Source organism: Balaenoptera acutorostrata, chromosome 2, assembly GCF_949987535.1.
Source record: "Balaenoptera acutorostrata chromosome 2, mBalAcu1.1, whole genome shotgun sequence".
Lineage (NCBI taxonomy): Eukaryota > Metazoa > Chordata > Mammalia > Artiodactyla > Balaenopteridae > Balaenoptera > Balaenoptera acutorostrata.
In genome coordinates this window covers 59,147,749-59,171,747 of record NC_080065.1, presented here as the reverse complement: position 1 = coordinate 59,171,747, position 23,999 = coordinate 59,147,749, and the positions used below count along the sequence as shown (strand labels likewise).

The following is a 23,999-nucleotide window of genomic DNA, read 5'->3' as shown; positions in this document are numbered from 1 at the left end:
CATTCATGACCCTTTGCTTTTATGTATATAACAATTTTAGAATCAGCTCACTGTTTTACAAAACCAACTGGTATTTTAACATTCATTAAAGGGTAGTTTTCCCCCCTAAAAAAAGTCATCAGTATTGTTTTGTGCATAGTCTATGAAAGTAGTTGTGTCTCTGAGATCAGAATTTAGATGTCTGTCACCCAGCAAGTTAAGGGCCTGAGGTCTATGGCTTGGCTTCAAAGAAATTATTAATCTTCTGAATTTTATGAATAAACTGGCACAGGTACATATAGGTATTTTTCTGCATGAGAATAAATGGCTTTCATCAAAATTTTCAGAAGAGGGTACATGCTGACCAATGGAACAGAAAAGACCCATGCATACACAGTCAAATGATCTTTGACAGGGTGCCAAAATTACACAGTATGAAAAGGATAGTCTCTTCAGCAAATGATGTTGGGAAAGCTAGATATCCATATGCGAAAAAAGAGAAACTGGACCTTTATCTTATACCATACACAAAAATCAACTCAAAATGGAATAAAGATTTAAAGGTAACACCTTTTATTTTTTTCTTTTTCAGCTATGCCACGTGGCTTGCAGGATCTTAGTTCCCCAACCAGGGATTGAACCCAGGCCCACCGCATTAAAGGTAACGCCTTAAAGTATAAAATTCCTAAAGGAAAACATGGGGGAAAGCTTCATAAGATTGGTATTGGTAATAATTTCTTGGACATGACACAAAAGGCACAGGCAGGAAAAGTAAAAATAGACAAGTGGGTCTATATCAAACCAAAAACCTTCTGTACAGCAAAGGAAACAATCAAGAGTCAAAAGGCAACCTATGGAATGGGAGAAAAGATTTGTAAACCATATACTGGATAAGGGCTTAATATCCAAAATATAAAAGGAACTCCTAGAACTCAGTAACAGAAAAACAAATAACTCAATTAAAAAACTGGAAAAGGAACTGAATAGACATTTCTCCACAGAAGACATACAAATGGCCAACAAGTAACATTTAAAGATGCTCAAGGGACTTCCCTGGTGGCGCAGTGGTTAAGAATCTGCCTGCCAATGCAGGGGGCACGAGTTTGAGCCCTGGTCTGGGAAGATCCCACATGCCGTGGAGCAACTAAGCCCGTGCGCCACAACTACTGAGCCTGCGCTCTAGAGCCCGCGAGCCACAACTACTGAGCCCGCGTGCCGCACCTACTGAAGCCCACGCGCCTAGGGCCCATGCTCTACAACAAAAGAAGCCACTGCAATGAGAAGCCCGCGCACCACAACGAAGAGTAGCTCCCACTCGCCGCAACTAAAAAAAGCCCGCGTGCAGCAACGAAGACCCAACGTAGCCAAAAATAAATAAATAAATAAATAAATAATAAAATAAAATGAAGATGCTCAACATCACAATCATCAGGGAAATGCAAATCAAAACCACAGTGAGGTATCACCTCACACCTGTTAGGAACTGTTATATTATACTAACATTAATTTTTAAAAATATATATGTAATTAAAAATATGTATTAATTAAAATATATATATTAACTTTTTAGAAAAACAGAAAATAATAAATGCTGGCAAGAGTATGGAAAAACTGGAATTCTTATGAACTGTGGGTGGGAATGTAAAATGCGGCCACAATGAAAAACAGTATGGAGGCTCTTCAAAAAAAATTTTTTTTTTTTTTCAGAGCAATGTTGCTGTTTTTTTAAATTTTATTTTATTTATTTATTTATTTATTATTATTATTATTTTTTGGCTGTGTTGGGTCTTCATTTCTGTGCGAGGGCTTTCTCTAGTTGTGGCAAGCGGGGGCCACTCTTCATCGCGGTGCGCGGGCCTCTCACTGTCGCAGCCTCTCTTGTTGCGGAGCACAGGCTCCAGACGCGCAGGCTCAGTAGTTGTGGCTCACGGGCACAGTTGCTCCGCGGCATGTGGGATCTTCCCAGACCAGGGCTTGAACCCGTGTCCCCTGCATTGGCAGGCAGATTCTCAACCACTGCTCCACCAGGGAAGCCCCAAAAAATTTAAAACAGAATTATCATATGATCCAGCAATTTCCCTTCTGGGTATTTATCCAGAAGAACTGAAAACAGGATCTCAAAGAAATATCTTCAGTTCCATGTTTATTGCAGCATTATTCATAATAGCCAAGAGATGGAAACAACCTAAATGTCCATTGACAGATAAATGAATAAACAAAATGTGCTATATATTTACAATGGAATATTATTCGACCATAAAAATGGAAATCCTTCATATGCTACAACATGGATGAACTTTGAAAACATCATGCTAGGTGAAATAAGCCACTCATAGAAGGATAAATATTTATGATTCCACTTACATGAAGTATCTAAAGTAACCAAACTCATAGAAAGTAGAAGGGTGGTTACCAGGGGCTGGGGTAAGGAGGAAATAAAGAGTTACTGTTCAACAGATATAGAGTTTCAGTCATGCAAGATGAAAACGTTCTAGAGATTTGCTGTACAACAATGTGCCCATAGTTAACAATGCTGTACATTTTAAAACCTCGTAAGAAGAGCAGATCTCATGTTATGTGTTTTTTACCACAAGTAAAATCAAACAAACAAACAAAAAAACCTCAGCAGGATACATCACATTCAAATTGCTGAAAACCAAAAATCAAGAGAATCTCTTTACAGAAAATGATAAACCCATGCAAACATGAACCACAAGAAAGCTGTAGTGGCATAGCAATCATCAGAACAGAGAGCAATACCAGAATGATATCACACAAATGATAAAAGGGTGATTTCACCAAGAAGATACAACAATCCTAGATATGTACACACCTAACAAAAGAGCTTCAAAAGACACGAAGAAAAACAAATAGAACTGAAAAGAGAAATAAGCAAATTCACAATTACAGGTGGAGATTTCCCACTCCTTTGGTAACTGATAGAAGATGTAGACAAAGTGAGTAAAGATACATAAAATACCTTGGTGAAAGAGCAGGGTCAGTTCTTTTCTCAGCCTTTTCATTAGAGGATAGACCCACAATGTCATCTGTGTTCTGTACACAGGGAAGCTTTTGTTCCTTATTGCTTTCATCTTCATTTATCTCAGGACTTAAAGACAGGCATTTATCTATTAATACAAAATGCATATTATTATAAAAATGATAGCAAAAACATATATATTTAAAGCACAAAGGAATTTACATATAACACTGTAATGTAATGATTAAGAAATTATCCCAAAGTCCAATTTCTTAAAAGTTGAGCTTTTCTGCTTTATATGTAATGTCTTTACTAGTAAGCCACAAAGAGCGTATTATGATGCTTATAAATCACACTATGCTATCTATCAGGATTCACTTATTAAAATCTTATTGGTGAAGTTGAACCACATAAAACTTAAATTCTACAGAAAGGTTGTTCTGGTCTGCTACTATCTTTTTCTCCTCTCTTTACTTGGTTATCTGCTTTAAGTAATCTATATGTGAACTCTTAAAGAAAGAGACCGAGACTTCCCTAAACTCTTAGCTCTCATTCCCTAGTGACTCACAAGTGTCAAAATGTCTGTATTCCAGGGAGTTTTAAAAAAGAAAAATGAGAGGAATACTTATTCTAGTACCTTTTATACAAATTAAACAACTTATTTTGGGTTCATAGAGGTGCTCTGTAGAGGCAGAACATGAAAACTTGTGATTTATTAACAGACACAATACACATTTAATTATATGCACGTGACTTAGAATAATTGTTAATGTGAGTACATAGGAGGTAACACATCTCAGAGACAAACTTGAGAGAAAAATCTCCCCACTTCACTCTTTTTTTAATAAACGTTTTTTCTTTAAATTAAAAGTAAAAGGGTTTAACACAGTACCGAGAATACAGAACCAATTAACAAGCATTATTAGTTGCTACTATCCAGAAGAAAAGTAGTTAAGTTATACATCATATTAGTGTACATGTCTTCACAAGTAATATAGGGGCTACTAAAATACGTAATACACTTACTTTTGTGTTTTTCTCCTTTAGAAGAGCCTGGCTGAACAGTGGCATTTCCTGAAAGATTTACCTCTTGTTCACTACCTTCATCCTGATTCTTTCTTCTCCTTTTCTTTTGATTTATATCTTGTTCTAATACATTCTGTTCTGAATCCTGTCCTGATAAAGTCAGAGACTGTTGTTCTTCTTCAACTGTCTGAGCATCCTTTTGAGATCCTTCTGTGTCTGAAATTCTAGTGCTCACAGACTCATCTGGATTATCATTCACTCTTTCACTGGCAACTTTTTTCACTTAAAGTAAGAGAAATTGTTATAAATATAAAAACAACCTACAGAAAAATTCTTAAAGGTGGAGAAGATAAATACTTAAGGATGTCTGAGTGAAAATTTAAAGACAACCTAAACTGTCCAATAGAGAATGACTAAGTTATAATACATTTATGCTATAGAAATCCATGCAGCAAATAACAATGAGGTAGGTTTGTATGTAGTCATGTAAAAGATTTCAAAAAATATTGTTGCCTTAAAAAAAAATCAAGTTGCAGAACAATACACAGTATCACCACACTTTTATTTTAAGAAAAACAATTACATATACTCTAAGACACATACACATATATAAGCATAGAAAAGAGTTTACTAACAATCATCCCTAAGAAAGCTAAAGACTTTGAGGGCAGGGTACAAGAGAGAGTTCAAGTACTTTATTTTCTGTATCCTTTGTTTTTCAATGAACAACCTTATTAACAAGTATTTTTAAACAATTTCTAGTGTCTTTTTTGAAGGCATATTAATAGTTAACTGTATCAAAAGATGAAAATAATGAATTACATTTTAAAAAACAAAAATAATAAAATGTTATTTATTTTTATTCAAAAAAAGTCAAAACAAGATTTTAAAACTAAGAAAATATGCTGGATTTATTCTTTATCAAAATAATAATCAGCAATTTTTAAATTCTGAGACTTGTAACAAAGTACCTGAAAAGTTCTCACATTAAATAAGATACAGTGAGTTACTTATGCTATCACTGTAACATAATAACCACAAGATTAGTGATAGATTAATATATCTATTTTAATTTCCCAGGGCTATGTAAGTAAAAAAAATGACTAAAGAATGAAATAACTTTGCAGTTATCAATACTACTTTTAAAAAGATAGGGGCACTATGCTCTAGAAAAAGAAGTTCTATATTGGCTCTGTGCAGAAGGAGTTAACAAAGCAGGCCTCACTGCTCTCCTTTGAAAGGCCTGCTTAAAAGGTTGGCCCTTGGGCTGTGTCTGGAAACGTGGGTTTGGGGAGAGTTCCCACCAGCCTAACTGACAAAAATGGCTCGCTACACCTAAATTGTTTAAACAAACAATGTGGTTTATGCTGAACAAATGCTTTCCTTTTGGGAGTTTTGAATTCTGGTACATGCCAGGAAGAAGGTGTCTACATGACCAACCTCTAATAAAAATCTTGGGTGCTGACTTTCTAACAAGCTTCCCTGGTAGACAGCTTTTTACATACCTCATTCCTACTTGTTGTTGGGGAATTAAGCACATCCTGTGTGACTCTACTGGAAGAGGACTCTTGGAAGCTTTACTTCTTTTCCCTAGACTTTGACCTATGTGCCTTTCCCTTTGCCAATTTTGCTCTGTATACTTTCATTGTAATAAATCTCAGCTGTCTGTACAACTATATGCTGAATCCTGTGAGTCCTAGCAAATAATTGAACCTGGGGGTGCTCTTGGGGTCCCCCTTACACAGGCTCTCACAGTCCTAGCTTGAGTCCTGCCTCTACCACTACTAACACTGTGAGATCTTAGGAAAAAATGACTTAGGATCTCTGAGGTTATTTCTGGGTTATTAAAACAAAAGGAAAGGGGCTGGAATGTATAACTAATATATAAGGTTCCCTGTAGTTCAAAGATTCTTTAAATTATGTGATTATAGCTAAACATTGTCCTCAGATCAGAATTCAAATAGTTAAGAAAATATAAGCCTAAAAATAGAAATACCCACATATAAACAATTTCCTACCTGGTACAAGTCAACGTTAACCCTCAGAAATAAGGTGTGCTCAAACAATACAGTTGAGTCACAAGCCCAAAGTATTAGAGTTCCATTTTTTTTTTTTAGACTTTTGTGCCAGATTTGTTTTACAAAGAAAAATGATAATAAGTAACCAAACATGACACCCCAATATTCTGATGCTCCTTAATTAGCTACAACTATACCCTCGATGCAAGAAAGATGTCAAATAGCCCAGCCATCCAATTATAAAATTTAAAAGGGAGCTGCTGTTTGGGGGCAGATAACTAGAAGACTGAAGAAAAATCAATTCCCTCCAATCGGATGTCCTGATGATCTCAACTACCTGAACTACATATGAACACCCTAAGACTTGAGGGACAATATTGCAAGTCTTTTATTATTAAGTAAAATAACACACTTTCTTTTAAATAAATACCTTTTACATTTTTCCGTGATTTAGAGGACTTCTTCTCCTTTAAAGTCTGATTTTTAACAGATTTTTGTTTTCTTTTCTCTTCTTCAGCAAGAACTTTCTGAAGCAAATGAGCAAAAAAATCGAAGTCAAAAGGGCGCTTTTCCTCTGTTTAAAAAAAAAAAAAAGAAACTTCAAGTTTTTATTTTAAAAAAAGGAAAAGAACTTTCAAGTTTTAATTTTTCTTAAGTATAACATCAAAAGCGAATGGGCTTAGCAGCAGAACGGACAAAAAACTCTAATCACTATAGTACAGTCACACAACAGAACACCACTGAGCAATAAAAAGGAACAAACTATATTAGTTTAAAAAATAAAAATAAAAAGAAGGAACTACTGATACAAGCAATAATATAGGTGAATCTCAAAAACATGCTGAGTGAAAGAAGCCAAACACAAAAGAGTATATACTGTATGATTCTATGAATAAGACATTCTAGAACAAGATAAACTAACCTATGATGATTCAAATGAAAATAGTAGTTGCCTGGGTCAGGATTAGGAGTGGAGATTGACTAGAAAGGGAAAGAAGTGGCCTCGCTGGAATGATGAAAATGTTCCATGGCTTGTTTTATGTGGTGGTTACACAGGTGTACTCTTTGTCAAAACTCAAACTATAAATTGCACTGTCCATAATTATAAATATACTTTTTTAAAAGGCTAGGATGATTAAGAAGTCCTCAAAAGCCTATCCACCACTTTATGTCCTCACTTTATTACAACTCTTTCACTATTAACTCTTACTCTTCCAAATATCAGCAAAGAGGAGAGTAAATGAATATTGATCAGGACGACTCTCACTAAATACCTATTAACAGTATTGTATCAGAAAGAGTAATCTATGAACAAACCAGAATGAATCCACTCCAGGAGTCAATCCTTGCCTCAGCTCTATGTCTACAAATACAGTGAATACAGAGAAATGAATACAGGGAAAATGGTGCTCTATATACATAAGCTCCAAGATTGTTTTGATTACAAGATGATTACAAGATGGCCTCAGAAAAAGAGGTATATACCAAAACAAAATAAATTAGCCTCAGGAAACTAAGCCCAAACCTGAGATGCTTGAAAGCCCTATTTTATTGTGGGCCCAGCTTTTTATCTGTTCTGACCTTCCACACAAGTGATTCTGAAAAACACAGCACTAAAATAATCCATAAAGTTCTCAGAGGAATTAAAAATATAAGTTCTAAAAAACACCATTTGGGTTTTTTTGTTTGTTTGTTTTAACAATTTCCACTACAAAGCAGCAAACAGTGAATTTTAAAGGTTCTATTATAATGGTTTTAACAATGGTTCCACACCCCATAAAGACTGTTTATAGATTTATGGACTCTCTTCTGATTATAATGCATTAAACATAACGAAAAGTTTCAAGACCACTTCTCTAAAACGGAGAGGGTTGAGGACTAAAATATTCCAGATCTTCCAGGAGCCATACCTGGAAGTGGTTTTCCTGAGGACTCAATACCACATTGGTAAGGTATAGGGTCCACTCATCTACCTTTGTGTCTACTCATAAAATAAATGTACATGCTATACAATCTAAGTACCTCTCTTTAGAATTTTTTTCTAAGATTAGCACTATGGCAAATGAACATTGAATATACTTATTAATCATGAAATGTTGGTAATTATGTTCCAAACAAAGAATAAAGGAACTACTTTAAATAGTACATTTAATTCTGTTTTTCTTTACAGATCCCTTGATGTAGTTCTCTGGACTTAAAAAGAAACAATGTTCATTTTAATGAGGCTATTAGTTAAAAGCTGAAAGGTATACATCATTTCTTCAAATCAGGTCTAAATTCAAACGTCACCTCTTCAGGGGCTTCCCTGGTGGCACAGTGGTTAAGAATCTGCCTGCCAATGCAGGGGACACGGGTTCGAGCCCTGGCCTGGGAAGATCCCACATGCTGCGGAGCAGCTAAGCCCGTGCACCACAACTACTGAGCCTGTGCTCTAGAGCCCACGAGCCACAACTACTGAGCCTGCAAGCCACAACTACTGAAGCCCGTGCGCCTAGAGCCCGTGCTCCGCAACAAGAGAAGCCACCGCAGTGAGATGCCCGCGCACCGCAACAAAGAGTAGCCCCCGCTCGCCGCAACTAGAGAAAAGCCCGTGCGCAGCATCGAAGACCCAATGCAGCCAAAAATAAATAAAATAAATAAATTTATTTTTTAAAAAAGTCACCTCTTCAGACAGAACTTCCCTTAATACCCAATCTAAACACCCACCCCCTAACTCCCTCTTTTTTCTTCTTAGAAATTAATCACTATCTGAAATTATCCTGCTTACCAATTATATTCCTCCCCCACCCAATTAGACTTAAGGCTCTAAAAGCAGGATTCTCATCTGCCCTGTTCACCATGATATCCTCAATGCCTACAACAGTGACTAGCACACAGCAGGTTGTCTGTATTACTGACTGAATGACAGACTTAACCATAGTAGGTAAGGAATGATCTATAGTGTAATATCTTCCAGAAACAATTAACTTCTTCTTCAATACAGTTCCCCACAGAATAAAGAGCACTTAGAAATATTATCTTCAGTCCCCCTAATTTCTTGGACTCAGAACTCTGCTTACTTGCTTCTTGATGTTTTAGCTATTCCCTTGCCTATAGATCTGTATCAACCGCCAGACCTGAACTGCTAAAGAGAAAAATTTCCAGTCTTACTCTTCCTGTGACAATATAGGGATAAAACAAATCTAAAACACACTGGAACCAAAGACAAAACATTGGTCATTTTTTAGAATCTCCAAATGATTCCTTTGTGAAAGAGGTCTTAATACTTACGGAATGCTTTGTCTATTCTCCATCCATTTGTTTTCTCTTCACGTTTAAATTTATTCTGTTAACAAAACAAAACAAAAACCCTTTGGTAATTTTCTCCCATTAAACAAGTGCAGATTATGTCTGCATCAAAAGCATCAAAATAAAATTCTTATAATAACATATGATTCTCTAATAAATAACACGTCTTTGCTAATAGGCAAGTTACTTAAACCCTTAGCTTTTAAAAAATAGAAATGAAAGATTTATACTGAGCTCTGTGCTCCTCCTTATGATCAATAACATGAATTAGCAATGGAAACTGGATTTACAGAGGATAGAAAAAAAATAAAGTCAACTAGCATGGAAACAGATCAAACTGTAATCAATTAAGCTAACCAGTATTAACTCTTTAAAAACTAGTATATTCATATCAAGTTAAACCTCTTACATTATTATTCTAATATGTTTTTAATGGCATGGAGGGGAAACTGTAAAGAAACAACTAAGCAAAATTTTGAAGCAGGCCAAGTTTATGTTCAGAAACTTCTTTATATTAAGGAACATTTCCTCATGCTTTTCTGAGCACCAAAGAGCCCCATTCCCAATTCCACTCCAGATTACCTCCTTTAAGATGGAGATGGCTAAGGTTTAGGGTTCAATGCATCCTAAGGTCATTAGAAAGTCTGAGGGCATACACATACACAAACACACCCTGCAGGAGGGAACGATCAGCCAATCTCTCCCTTCTATAGATCAGTGGTCTAAAAGCTTTTATTAAAAATACAAAAATCGTTTTATTGAAAAAAAAGAGAGAAAAATCACACAAAATAAAGAACCTCTTCACGGCCCCCTTCTTCCCTCCAAAAGAAACTACCCGCTAACCTTTTCTTTTTTTTTATTAATTTATTTATTTATTGGCTGTGTTGGGTCTTTGTTGCTGCACGCAGGCTTTCTCTAGTTGCGGCGAGCAGGGGCTACTCTTCGCTGCGGTGTACAGGCTTCTCCTTGTGGTGGCTTCTCTTGTTGTGGAGCACAGGCTCTAGGCACTCCAGCTTCAGTAGTTGCGGCACGTGGGCTCAGTAGTTGTGGCTCACAGGCTCTAGAGCACAGGCTCAGTAGTTGTGGCACACAAGCTTACTTGCTCCACGGCATGTGGCATCTTCCCAGACCAGGGATCGAACCTGTGTCCCCTGCATTGGCAGGTGGATTCTTAACCACTGCGCCACCAGGGAAGTCCTAACCTGACCTTAAAGCGATCACTTTCTTACATTAACTCACTGTTTATCATCCAAGCATACATCCTTAAGCTCTATAGTTTAGCCTTTCCTATTTTTTTAAAACTTCATGTGACTAACATCTTTCAATCTACAGATTATCCCTCTATTCCATTCTTTATTTTTCTTCATAAAACTTATTACCAAGTAATATAGAAGTTTTCAAGGAAGATCATCTTTCTCCCTTAAAAGATCATATTATTCTTTAAACATTTCCTCAAAAGTTAACAAAAGTCAGGTCCACATATAACTAAAGTCACATAAAAAGTGACAGACTACAATCACTAAATTAAACATCCTGAGAGAAATACCAGTAGGCTTTAGGCATTATTCAATTCTAAAACACTGCTACATCATGTTTTACTTAATTGAGAATATAATCCAGAACAATTTAAAACTTTTTTGAAGAATGTATTGATGTTAGTCTTTTTTTTTTTCTGGCCACCCCACACAGCTTGTGAGATCTTAGTTCCCGGACCAGGGATCAAATCCAGGCCCTAGCAGTGAAAGCGCAGAGTTCTAACCACTGGACCACCAGGGAATTCCCTGATATTAGTCATAAAATTCATAGGCAGGAACCATTGTAGGCCAAATTCCACAGTTATAAAATAAATCCCATAATTTCCATCTCTGGCCCTGACAAAAACTGGTAACGAGCTTGTTCCACATATCCAACCCAAAATAAATAACTTTAACACCAAACAAAATAAGTGCATCAACTATTTTCAAGCACTGGACAATAGGCAGAGCAAGACTACAATCCCACAATCCCAGAGAGAAGGGAAACACAAAAGATATACCAACGTTCACCCTGGCTGTCTGCCTGGGCTAAATTTCCTAACCAATGAAAGAGAGAAAAAGGCCGGCCAAACAGCACAGAGATCCTACTGAGCTGAGGAAGTAGATAATCTTTAGGGGCAGGGTTCTACAGAGAAGACAGCTATTTAAAGAGGAGTCTCACAAGCCTGGTAGAAGTATCCCATAGGCTGTTGGTCTGGGTTCCATATGCCCAGAGCATAAGATCTAGTGGAGAACAGCTACTACAGGGATGGGAGCAAAAAGAAGATGCTAGAGGTCACGTAACATAGTGAGATGACAGGGTTCTTCCCACGTGAATGGAAAGATTTTGTTAACATCCAAACATTCACCTCAGACACCAGAACAACCACCACTTAGAGACAGGGATCACACCCTAGAGCAGCCTTTCTCAACTGAGGTTCTAGCATGAGAATTAAGCCCTAATGTCCTAAGGGATATACGACATGTAATGAATCACCTTCTTTCCTGTACACCTAGAATGGTGTAATATGACCATCCTTAGAAAAAATTAGAAAACAGTAACACAAATTATTTTCTGTAGTTCAGATGAGAAACCTAGAGTAAGGACCAGTCTTAATAAAGCCTAAAACCAAGCCTTGGGAAGAATAAGGAGAGTTGGCAATATATTAACCGCCTTCTAGAACTAAACACTCTTTAAAGGAAAAAAATATAAAATAAAAACAAACATAATCCAGACACTGTGCAACATATCCACAATGTCCAGCATGCAACTGAAAAAAAAAAAAAATCCACAAGACATGAGAAAAGACAGGAAAATGTGATGCACAGTCAAGGAAATAAAAAGAGTCAACAGAAACAGATCCCAATATGACCCAGATGTTGAAATTAGCAGATGAGAAAGTTAAAGCACCTGTTATATGTTCAAGGATTTAAAGGAAAATATGGAATGAACAGATACAGAAATCTTAGCAGAGGAATGGAAACTAAGAAAAATAACCAAGGTGAAATCACAGAAATGAAAGGTATAATATCAGAAATGAAACATTCACTGAATGGCCTTAACAGCAGACTGAAGATAGCAGAAGACAGGATCAGTGAACTTATAAACATGATACCAGAAACTAACCAAACTGAAATATAGAAAAAAGACTGGGAAAAAAAATGGACAGAGCTTTAGTAATCTGTAGTACAATGTCATGCAAACTAACACAGGTAAGCGGAGTACCAGAAGTAGGGAACAAAGCAGAAAAAACATTTTTAAAAAACAACTCTTGGGCAAATCATAAACAAACTGCTGAACACCAAAGTTAAAGAAAAAATCTTGAAAGCAGTCATAGAAAAGCAATTCATATATGTGTATAACTGAATCACTCTGCTGTACAGCAGAAATTAACACAACATTGCAAATCAACTATACTTGAATAAAATAAATTTTAAAAAAAGAAAACCTTAAAAACAGAAAAGAAAAGCAATTCATGACATGAATGACATGAGTGATGGCTGAATTTTCATCAGAAACACTGGAGGCCAGTGGACAATGGAATGACATTTTAAAAGCACTGAAAGGAAAAACTATCCAACCATACTTGTATACCTAGCAAAAATGAGACTAAAAAAAGTCTTTCAGAAAAATGAAAGCTGAAAGAATTTTTCAACAGCAGATAGGGTATTCAGAACTACAAGGAGTGAAAAGCATCAGAAATGGTAAACATGTGGCTAAATATTAAAGACTACAGTTGACTCTTGAACAACCTAACTTTGAACTGTGTGGGTTCACTTAAATACGTGAATTTTTTTCAATAGTAAATACTACAGTACTACACAATCCGAGTTTGGGTGAATCCATGGATACATAACTGCAGATACAGAGGAATCACAGATATGAAAGGCCAACTGTAAGTTATACTCAGATTTTTGACTGCAAGGAGGATCGACACTCCTAATCCCTGCATTATTCAAGGGTTAACTGTAGTTTCTTTAATCTACTAAATTTCTGTTAAAAACAAAAGATTCTCTAAGCTAAAATAAGTTCATGTGTAGTGGGGTTTATAAGTAGAAGTAAAACATGTAATAGAATGAAGGATGGAAGGTAAATAGAATTCTTCTTCTAAGAGGATATTATGTAAAGGGTAAAAAGGTACAATAGAAATAAAATATAATACTAAAGAAATTTGATTAACCCCAAATAAAGCAGGAAAAGATGAGTAAAAAACAGATGGAATGAATGGGAAATAGTGAGATGGTAGACTTAAACACAGCCATATCAATTATCACATTAAACATAAATGAACTAAGCTATTAACAGAAATGTAAAACAGACATTTTGTTTTATTTTTATCAGGGGCAACATAAGAATACAAAGAACATTTCCTGTAGATACAATGAACCTATCTACAAAACAGAAACAGACTCATAGACATAGAGAACAGACTTGTGGTTGCCTGGGGGGTTGGAGGGTGGGGAGAGGGATGGACTAGGAGTCTGGGGTTGGTAGATCCAAACTATTACATTTAGAATGGATAAACAACAAGGTCCTACTGTATAGCACAGGGATCTATATTCAATATCCTGTGATAATAAACCATAATGGAAAAGAATATAAAAAAAGAATGTCTCTATGTGTATAACTGAGTCACTGCTGTACAGCAAAGATTGGCACAGCATTGTAAATCAACTATACTTCAATTTAAAAAATAAATAAATAAAAATAAATGATCTGTGCCAAAAAAAAAAAAGAAAAGGAAAGGAAAAAAAATGGATCAATCTAAAGAGAGAAACACAAATCTGCAATTGTGGTTAGACGTGTCAACTCTTCTCTCAGTAACTGACAGAACTAGATGATCCCACACCCAACAACTGCAGAACACACATTCATTTCAAGTGCACACTGACCAAGGTGAGAGTATGATAGGCTTTTTTTTTTTTTTTGGCCATGCAGTGCGTCACGTGGGATCTTATAACCCGACCAGGGATCGAACCCACACCCCCTGCAGTGGAAGTGCAGAATCTTAACCACTGGACTGCCAGAGAAGTCCCACAAGTATGATAGGTTTTAAAATAAATCTCAACAAATTTCAAAAAGATTGAAATCTTACAGATTATGTCCTTTGACATTCAGAATGTCAAAGAAAACAATAACAGTAAGATATTTAGAAATGTCCCAATGTTGGAAATTAAACACACTTCTAAACAATTGACATGTCAAGGAAGAAATCACAAGGGAAGGACTTCCCTGGTGGCTCAGTGGTTAAGAATCCACCTGCCAATGCAGGGGACACGGGTTCAAGCCCTGGTCTGGGAAGATCCCACATGCCGTGGAGCAACTAAGCCCATGCGCCACAACTACTGAGCCCACGTGTCTGGAGCCCGTGCCCTGCAACAAGAGAAGCCACCGCAATGAGAAGCAGGCGCACCGCAACAAAGAGTAGCCCCCGCTCACCACAACTCGAGAAAGCCCACATGCAGCAACGAAGACCCAATGAAGCCAAAAATAAATAAATAAATAAATAAAAATTAAAAAAAAAAAGAAATCATAAGGGCAACTAGAAAATATTTTTAACTGAATGATAATGAAAACACTATCAATATTATGGGATACATCTATAGCTTAGATGAAAATGTATAGCTTTAAATGTCTACATTAAAAAAGAAGGGTTTAAAATCTATGTTCTAAGTTTTCATCTAAGGAAGCTAGAAAAGAACAGAGAAAATTAAACCCAAAGTAAATACAGGCATACCTTGAGGATATTGCAGGTTCAGTTCCAGACCACTGCAATAAAGTGAATATCGCAATAAAGTAAGTCACACAGGTTTTTTTTTTTTTTTTGGTTTCCCAGTGCACACAAGAGTTATGTTTACATTACAGTGAAGTAGTCTATTAAGTGTACAGTAGCATTATGTCTAAAAAAAACAATGTACATACTTAATTAAAAAATACTTTATTGTTAAAAAATGCTAACCATCATCTGACAATGCAGATGGTTTGCCACAAACCTTCAATTTGTAAAAAAAAACGCAGTATCTGTGACATGCAATAAAACGAGGTATGCCTGAAGAAGGAAAGAAATGCTAAAGAGTTTTTTAAAAACCAATGAAAACACACAAACAACTGAAAACTTAACATAGCTAAAAGTTGGCTCATTAAAAGAGTTTTGGAAGTCAAAAACCTTTAGCAAAACAAGGAAAAAAAAAGAGAAAGAAAAATCATTAATCAGTGAGATATATCACTATAAATCCTACAAACGTTAAAATGGTAAGTGAATAGTATGAATTTTTATGCCCATAAATTCAACAACTTAGCATCTAAACTGACACAAGAAGAAACTGAAACTATAAATACCCCTATATGTATTAAAGAAATTGCATTTACAATCAAAACCTTTCCTCCAAAGGAAACCATAGGCCCAGATGGTTTCACTGCTAAATTCTATCAAACATTAAAAGCAGGAATAATACTAATCTTAAACAAATTTTCTCAGATAACAAGAGGGAACACTTTCCAACTCATTTTCTATGACCACCATAACCTTGGTACCAAAAACACAAAGACACTAAAAGAAAATTATGAACCAATACTCTCATGAACAAAGATGCAAAAAGTCCTCAAGAAAATATAACAAAAATCAGCAACATATAAAAAGAAGAATACAGTATAACTAATTGGGATTTATCACAGGAATACAAGGTTGGTTCAAAATTTGAAAATCAAGGACTTCCCTGGTGGTGCAGTGGTTAAGAATCCACCTGCCAACGCAGGGGACATGGGTTCGAGCCCTGGTCCGGGAAGATCCCAAATGCCACGGAGCAACTAAACCCGTGAGCCACAACTACTGAGCCCACGTTCCACAACTACTGAAGCCCACACGCCTAGAGCCCGTGCTCCACAACAAGAGAAGCCACCACAATGAGAAGCCTGTGCACCGCAACGAAGAGTAGCCCCCACTCACCGCAACTAGAGAAAGCCCGCGCACAGCAACAAAGACCCAACACAGCCAAAAATAAAATGCATAAAATAAATAATTTTTTTTTAAAAAAACTGAAAATTGATGTAATTCACTAGACCATTTTTACTTTTCTATACTTTGCCCAAAGACCTGCTGGGACCACCCTAAACTTTTAATGGAAGAGTCTAAACTGCTTCTAAAAGAAATAGTCTACTGACAAACTTATCGTTAGTCACATCTGAGGGCTCCCCTATACGATCAACTTCTAGCCTTCACAGAACTTTAACATTCTGTTCTCCTTATATCAGAGATCAACATTTGAAAAGGAACATAAAGAATATAAAAAATGCCTCATCTTTTGTAGAAATAGAATGACTATTACACTGTACACTGGTTCCCAGTAAATCAGTCCATGCCTAGTCTAGTTCAAGAAAAAAAAAAAAATCTTTCTTAATGGTCCCTTTAATTAATGAAAGAAAAAGCCCATGGTTGGATAAAAATCTCACTATGAATTAGAAATGCACTAGAGCAACATGGTGTGCACTCAAATGCACTCCAACCCAGGAAACTTGTAATGAAATTTCTCAGCAAAAGGAACTATAAGATAGAGAAAGATCATTCTTTTAGGCATATTAAAGCACTAATTGATTAACATCATTGCTGTTGTTAATAGTATCACTGGAAAAAAAAAAAAAATAGTATCACTGGTTGCCCCCAAAGTTAAGGTGGCCTAGGAAAGCAATGGTTAGACCAGATATTGAGAACTATATAACTCAGCATGTTCTCTTCCTAGGAAATTCAGAGATATATTTTGTGTTCAAAATCTACCCTTAACCCAAAAGTTCTGGTACATTTATCTCCCCTTTTCATTACCTAACTCTTCTTTTATCTTAGTTTCACTGGCTTTATTGGTACTCCCTCAAATCCATTTTAGAAGTAGGAAGATATAAATAAGAAAATATAATACTGAGGTTAAAGAGATTGTACTCATTTTATTTTATTATTTTTTAAAATTTATTTATTTATTTGTTTCTTTTATTTTTGGTTGTGTTGGGTCTTCGTTGCTGCATGCAGGTTTTCTCTAGTTGTGGTGAGCAGGGGCTACTCTTCGTTGCAGTGCACGAGCTTCTCATTGCAGTGGCTTCTCTTGTTGCGAAGCACAGGCTCTAGGCATGCAGGCTTCAGTAGTTGAGGCACGTGGGCTCAGTAGTTGTGGCTTGTGGGCTCTAGAGCGCAGGCTCAGTAGTTGTGGCACACGGGCTTACCTGCTCCGCGGCATATGGGATCTTCCCAGGCCAGGGCTTGAACCCGTGTCCCTTGCATTGGCAGGCGGATTCTTAACCACTGCGCCACCAGGGAAGCCCTGTACTCATTTTAGAATTGAGAAATACTACATTACTTTTTGAGCTATAAAGAAGGACAGATGTACCAAAAACACAGTAGTGAAAAAGGATGGACTGATATTTCAACCAAAGGTTAAAAAAATAGTAATTTTTAGTCTCTTTTCGATCAACAAACATAATGGGTTTACTTTACCTTAATTTCTATCCTTGCTCTGTGAGGAAAAAGCTGTCCAATCATAGAAAAGTCAGTTCCTACCATGCTGATGGCCAAAAAAAACATATCTGTTTCTGTAAAAGTAAAAGATTTAGAAAGACTGAGAATAATCTTCTAAATATTTCAGAGGAAAAAAATCTTACCTTAGTATATATTTTGAGTTAAAAATAAATTTGACAGTACTTAAGTTTTTTATTAATGTCCAGTAAATCTTTTATCATAGAAATATTTCTACATACACGTACATAGACATATCTCAATTTTACTGCAAGGAACCTCATGGATCTATAAACACCTCCTTTAAACTTTTATACAGAAACATGGTTTAAGAAATTTGCATGTTCAAACCAAAGCAGCTGGACTTTTTAAAAGACATTCTGCCTATCTGGTCTCAAGTGCCTTGAAGAAAACTGTCAGTCATAACCAGTATAATACTGCTGCTACGTAAGCAACTAAGACGTTCTAAGTAGTATGTGAAAGAAAGTAGCTAGAAAAATACACAAGAAACTGCTAATAGAAGTAACCTCAAGAGAACAGGATTGGGGAAGTCAAAGAAGGGAATCTTTCTTTTCATTCTGTATTATTCTGTTGTGTCTGATTTTTTTCCCAAAACAAACTGTATTATTTTTATAATAAAAGTAAGTACTAAGCAACAGCTTGCAATAGGTAATGTATACTTCTCTGTGTACTTTTTATCATTTAAGACTGTATTACACAATAGTGAGGTAGAACATTTATTAGGAGCATTAAAAATATTGTTCATTTTTCATTAAAATGGTATTTGTTGTACAGGGATTTGACAAAGAAGAATATTCCAGCCAAAATGACCATAATGCTAACTCCTCAAAAGATTTCTAAGATAAAGTCAGAGATACAGTTCCATCGTGGGGGGCAGGGGAAAGGTGCCAATAAAATTAGCTAGAGAGAAAAATTTGCTAGTTCACATTTTTTCTTTTTTTTTTTTACTTAGGGGAGACCTGGTTTAATTCAGAAACCGAGAAAATAATTCACCTTATTTCCAATAAATAATCTACACAACTTAAAATGAAAATCAGTTACCTTTATTTGACCATGGTTTAGAGTAATAGTTTTTCCTAAAGCTGGAGTATGTAGTTGTAGAACCACGCTCAAATATGGGGTCATTTTCCTCAACAACACAGGGGCCTTTCGTCCTTAAAACTTCTACAGTTAAACTGAAAAACAAGTACGGAAAAAAATAGTAAGTGAGATTTTAATAGCTATGTTTTGAAATTTACCATGGCAAAGTCATATCAGAAGTATAATATACATTTGAAGTATGCATATTTTCCAAGAATCTGCAGATTTTCACTCTAGGAAGCAAAAATAAATGTCAACTTTTTTTCAAAATCCTTAACAGCAATATAAAATTTACAAAATATCTTTGGGCCGCCTAAATAATTGTTTTTTACTGACTTCTGCATGTCCCCTATATTTAATATATATTATCTTATCATGCAATACCCAACAGGGGATATTGCAAAATATAAGCATTTTATATTTACATTTTATATTCCTGCACACAAAGCAGTTAAATATGCTTTTAAGAATTTAATTACCAATAAAATCATCATCACCAAATAGTGGAAACAATATACAAAAACAATTATCATTAATAGTATTACATTTACGTTTATCATAGAATTTACATACTATAAAACAATTCATTACTAATAAAACTGTCAGAAGACTTTCCATCCCTCTTTTTTATTTCCTTACTAATTTAATTTCTTTTTTTATTTTTTAAAATATTTATTTATTTGGCTGCACCAGGTCTTAGTTGCAGCACACGGGATCTTCGTACCCTCGAGCGGGATCTTTAGTTGCGGCACGCAGGAATCTTTTAGTTGCAGCATGCAGGATCTAGTTCCCTGACCAGGGATCGAACCCGGGCCCCCTGCATTGGGAGCACGGAGTCTTAATCACTGGTCCACCAGGGAAGTCTCTTATCTTCTTTTTTTAAAAAACACACATTGGAAAGACAACTAAATTCCACAATGCCAAATTTGAGAAATTTAATGTTGTAACTAAGAAATTAAGCCAGAAAGTCAATTAAAAATCATAAAATATGTTAAACCTATGTTTCATTGTATTTTCAATAGTTAACACCACACACCAGAATATGGTATTAGTTAATAATACATAGCTTGGGGCTTCCCTGGTGGCGCAGTGGTTGAGAATCTGCCTGCTAATGCAGGGGACACGGGTTCGAGCCCTGGTCTGGGAAGATCCCACATGCCACGGAGCAGCTGGGCCCGTGAGCCACAATTGCTGAGCCTGCGCGTCTGGAGCCTGTGCCCCGCGACGGGAGGGGCCGCGATAGAGAAAGGCCCGCGCACCGCGATGAAGAGCGGTCCCCGCACCGCGATGAAGAGTGGCCCCCGCTTGCCGCAACTGGAGAAAGCCCTCGCACGAACCGAAGACCCAACACAGCCAAAAATAAATAAATAAATAAATAAATAAATAAAAATCAAGTAAAACTTTAAAAAAAAAAAAAAATAATAATAATACATAGCTTGAATATTGACATCAAGGCTGAGTCAATCTTCGAAATATATTCTCAGTGGAGGACAGCATGTGATTAGTTCAATAGCTCATCTCAATTACCAGTAAAATTAGTAAAACAATGGTAGTAGGTTAGTGGGTGGCAGGTCAGCAGTACCACCTTCTCATATAAAGGACAGCATTATAAAAATTTCTAAAAATTATAAATGAATGTAATCCATCTTCCTATTTATAACATCCATTATGCAAATATAAACATTAGAGTCTAAGTGACAGTGACAAATACAGAAACTCAATGTCTCTCATTAGACAAAGCTCATTTGTTCTCATAAAACCACAATCTATCTCTCTCTCTCTTTTTTAACTTACCTTTCTTCATCCAAAATAATAGAACCATCTTCTGCCACTTTTACTCGAGGAACCAGCAATGGCCCATCATCCATCTCCTCTTCTATTTCTTCATTATCTTCACCATCAGGGGTACTCTTACCTTCTTGCCTACCAAATGTAAAGGTAGGTTAATTCATACAGCTATGAGAAATATTCCCTGAACATTATGAACTTCTAAAACAAATTACTGCACTTTCAACCTTCTAGCTATTTCCCACTTTCCCTGTAACCTAATTGAAAATACTATGTGTTGTTAAGGCCATGGTTATAAGATTTTCTCAAATTTTATCTAGTAGCATATAATAGGAGTCTTTATTAAAGAGAAATAAAGAGAAATAAATGTTCATCTTTTCTATCTCAATAGAGTATAAGAGTAAACCATCCAGATATTATGGAATTAACAAAAATAACCCTTACAGTATTAGTTTCCTGATCATGTTATTACCTCTTCAGAACAACCCTTGGGGGTTAGTTTTTCACGCCCATTTGAAACTTGGAGAAGATAAATTACTTTTGCTCTAGATTACACAACAATAAGAACAGACCAAGAAGCCAAACACAGTTTTCCAAATAATGACTCCAAATTCCATATACTTTCCATTCAATTACATTATCTCCTTAAGGTCTTATTGAAAGAAACATAACCTATAAATCTGTAAAAACATAACCTATTTCTGAAGCTTGTGAGTTCTGCTTTAAAACAGTGTGGATTCTAAGAAAGAGTAATCATTACAGGGAATTCCCTGGCAGTCCAGTGGTTAGGACTTGGCGCTTTCACTGCCGTGGCCTGGGTTCAATCCCTGATTGGGGAACTAAGATCCGGAAAGCCACATGGTGTGGCAAAAAAAAAAAAAAAAAAGTAATCATTACTTAATGATTGTTACTTGAAGTAACAACCAGAAAATCCCAATGTTTCTGCTAATTTTCCACAATTCCCTACCTTGAATTACAAGTCTACAATAACTTCCTAGGAGGTCTCTTGGAGGGATTTCTTAGGAATAAACTAATATATGACAGTGAAGGCTTGTACACAAAAAGAGACTCTCTAACTGGCATCAAAACTATACCTACTGGGCTTCCCTGGTGGCGCAGTGGTTGAGAATCTGCCTGCTAATGCAGGAGACACGGGTTCGAGCCCTGGTCTGGGAGGATCCCACATGCCGCGGAGCGGCTGGGCCCGTGAGCCACGGCTGCTGAGCCTGCGCTTCTGGAGCCTGTGCCCCGCGACGGGAGGGGCCGCGATAGTGAAAGGCCCGCGCACCGCGATGAAGAGCGGTCCCCGCACCGCGATGAAGAGTGGCCCCCACTTGCCGCAACTGGAGAAAGCCCTCGCACGAACCAAAGACCCAGCACAGCCAAAAATAAATAAATAAATAAATAAATAAAAATTAAAAAAAAAAAAAAAAAAAAACTATACCTACTGAAGGACAGTGTATACAAAATGCTTTAAAAAAAAAAAGGGGGCCAACCCTGGTGGCGCAGTGGTTGAGAATCTGCCTGCCAATGCAGGGGACACGGGTTCGAGCCCTGGTCTGGGAGGATCCCACATGCTGCCGGACAACTAGGCCCGTGAGCCACAACTACTGAGCCTGCGTGTCTGGAGCCTGTGCTCCGCAACAAGAGAGGCCATGATAGTAAGAGGCCCGCGCACCGCGATGAAGAGCGGCCCCCGCTTGCCGCAACTAGAGGAAGCCCTCACACAGAAACGAAGACCCAACACAGCCAAAAAAATAAATAAATAAATAATAATTAAAAGTGCTAATAATTTTTTTAAAAAAAGAAAAGAAAAGAAAAGGAAGGGGAAAGGAGAAAGGAAAGAAAAGGAAATAGAAAAAAAACTATGTTTGCTTGGATAGACATAGACTAGAACTAGAAAGATACGTTAAAAATGTGGTAACATTTGTGGCCTGCAGGAAGATGGACTAGACGGCAAAAAAACAAAGTTGGAAAACTTTTCTCAGTACACGTTTGTTCCTTTTGAATTTTGTACCATGTGAATATTATTATTCTGAAACAAAACCCTTTTTAATTCTAAAAGCTTTAATTTAAAGTCATAACTCTATTTATACATGTAATACACAAGGAGTGTGAGGCTTTCATGTTGACTTAAATCAAGCAGTAACTTTTATTCTTGTGATTCCCTTTAAAAATTCCTATCACATGTAATTTAACTAAAACAGGAGGCATCATTTGATTTCATTTTTCTTAAAAATTTACCCATAACAGAATATATTCAAAACAGATGAGATGCTTACTCTCTTGTCTGGACTGGTGTCAATGATTTTTCAGTTTTCTTTTCTTGCTCCAGTGAAGAACTATTAAACACAAGTCAAAACATACCTTTTAATAAATAAGCAATTTACATTTTGTCAATTCTATCTGAGGAAGAAGCAAATAATTTTAACTTGCAATTTTTTTTTATGATATACCATAACACTACCATTAATGATGGTGTGGTCCAACACTCAATTTTTCAGTCAAAGACTTTTGTCATCAATATAAACAATTTGTTAGGCCCTAAGTAGGGAACACTCTTCCCTCTAATTCCTCAGTGAAGGCATGAAACAACCTACGTGGCTTGTTTCCAAGTCCTAGATGTCAAACAACTCAAAACCTAGGTTTCTGGCTCTTCTCTTAACTAAGCCAAAGACGTACTGAGCCTGAAAAAGACTACACTGAAAATATGCCATTACTCCTACATTCACCTGCTACACCATCAACAACACAGTGAGGAGATTTATTATAAACTCTCTGCCTCCCCAGGCTAACTTTGATTAAAGAAGCTTTGTTCTTGGAGGATTTGTTAATCAAATGCCACTGTATTTAATGAGGAGGTAGGATATAAAAATTAGATCACCCCTGGCTTCCCTGGTGGCGCAGTGGTTGAGAGTCTGCCTGCTAATGCAGGGGACACGGGTTCGAGCCCTGGTCTGGGAAGATCCCACATGCCGCGGAGCAACTAGGCCCGTGAGCCACAACTACTGAGCCTGCGCGTCTGGAGCCTGTGCTCCGCAACAAGAGGCCGCGATAGTGAGAGGCCCGCGCACCGCGATGAAGAGTGGCCCCCACTTGCCGCAACTAGAGAAAGCCCTAGCACAGAAACAAAGACCTAACATAGCAATCAATCAATCAATCAATCAATCAATAAATCTTAAAAAAAAAAAAATTAGATCACCCCTTTAGATCACCTTATAGTATGTAAGAAATGTAAATGGCAAACTTGATTAGAGAAAAGTTGTTTAGTTGGTTTTACTACATCTCGGTAATATAACAAAAGAAA

The 23,999-nt window shown here is 36.6% G+C and overlaps 1 protein-coding gene across 5 annotated transcripts in view; it reads right to left on the bottom strand.

The window, feature by feature from the left end:
- The window catches only part of BDP1 (B double prime 1, subunit of RNA polymerase III transcription initiation factor IIIB), an 88,348-nt gene that overhangs the window by 58,729 nt on the left and 5,620 nt on the right, over positions 1 to 23,999 (bottom strand). For all 5 annotated transcript variants that reach the window (XM_007175951.2, XM_057540100.1, XM_007175952.2 and 2 more), the window contains exons 4-11: positions 22,975 to 23,034; positions 20,699 to 20,827; positions 18,866 to 18,999; positions 17,786 to 17,880; positions 9,274 to 9,328; positions 6,434 to 6,577; positions 3,986 to 4,267; positions 2,960 to 3,107 (exon numbers count right to left, since the gene is read on the bottom strand). In XM_007175951.2, coding sequence (XP_007176013.2) covers positions 2,960 to 3,107; positions 3,986 to 4,267; positions 6,434 to 6,577; positions 9,274 to 9,328; positions 17,786 to 17,880; positions 18,866 to 18,999; positions 20,699 to 20,827; positions 22,975 to 23,034 — 1,047 coding nt within the window. The remainder of the gene's footprint in view (positions 1 to 2,959; positions 3,108 to 3,985; positions 4,268 to 6,433; positions 6,578 to 9,273; positions 9,329 to 17,785; positions 17,881 to 18,865; positions 19,000 to 20,698; positions 20,828 to 22,974; positions 23,035 to 23,999) is intronic.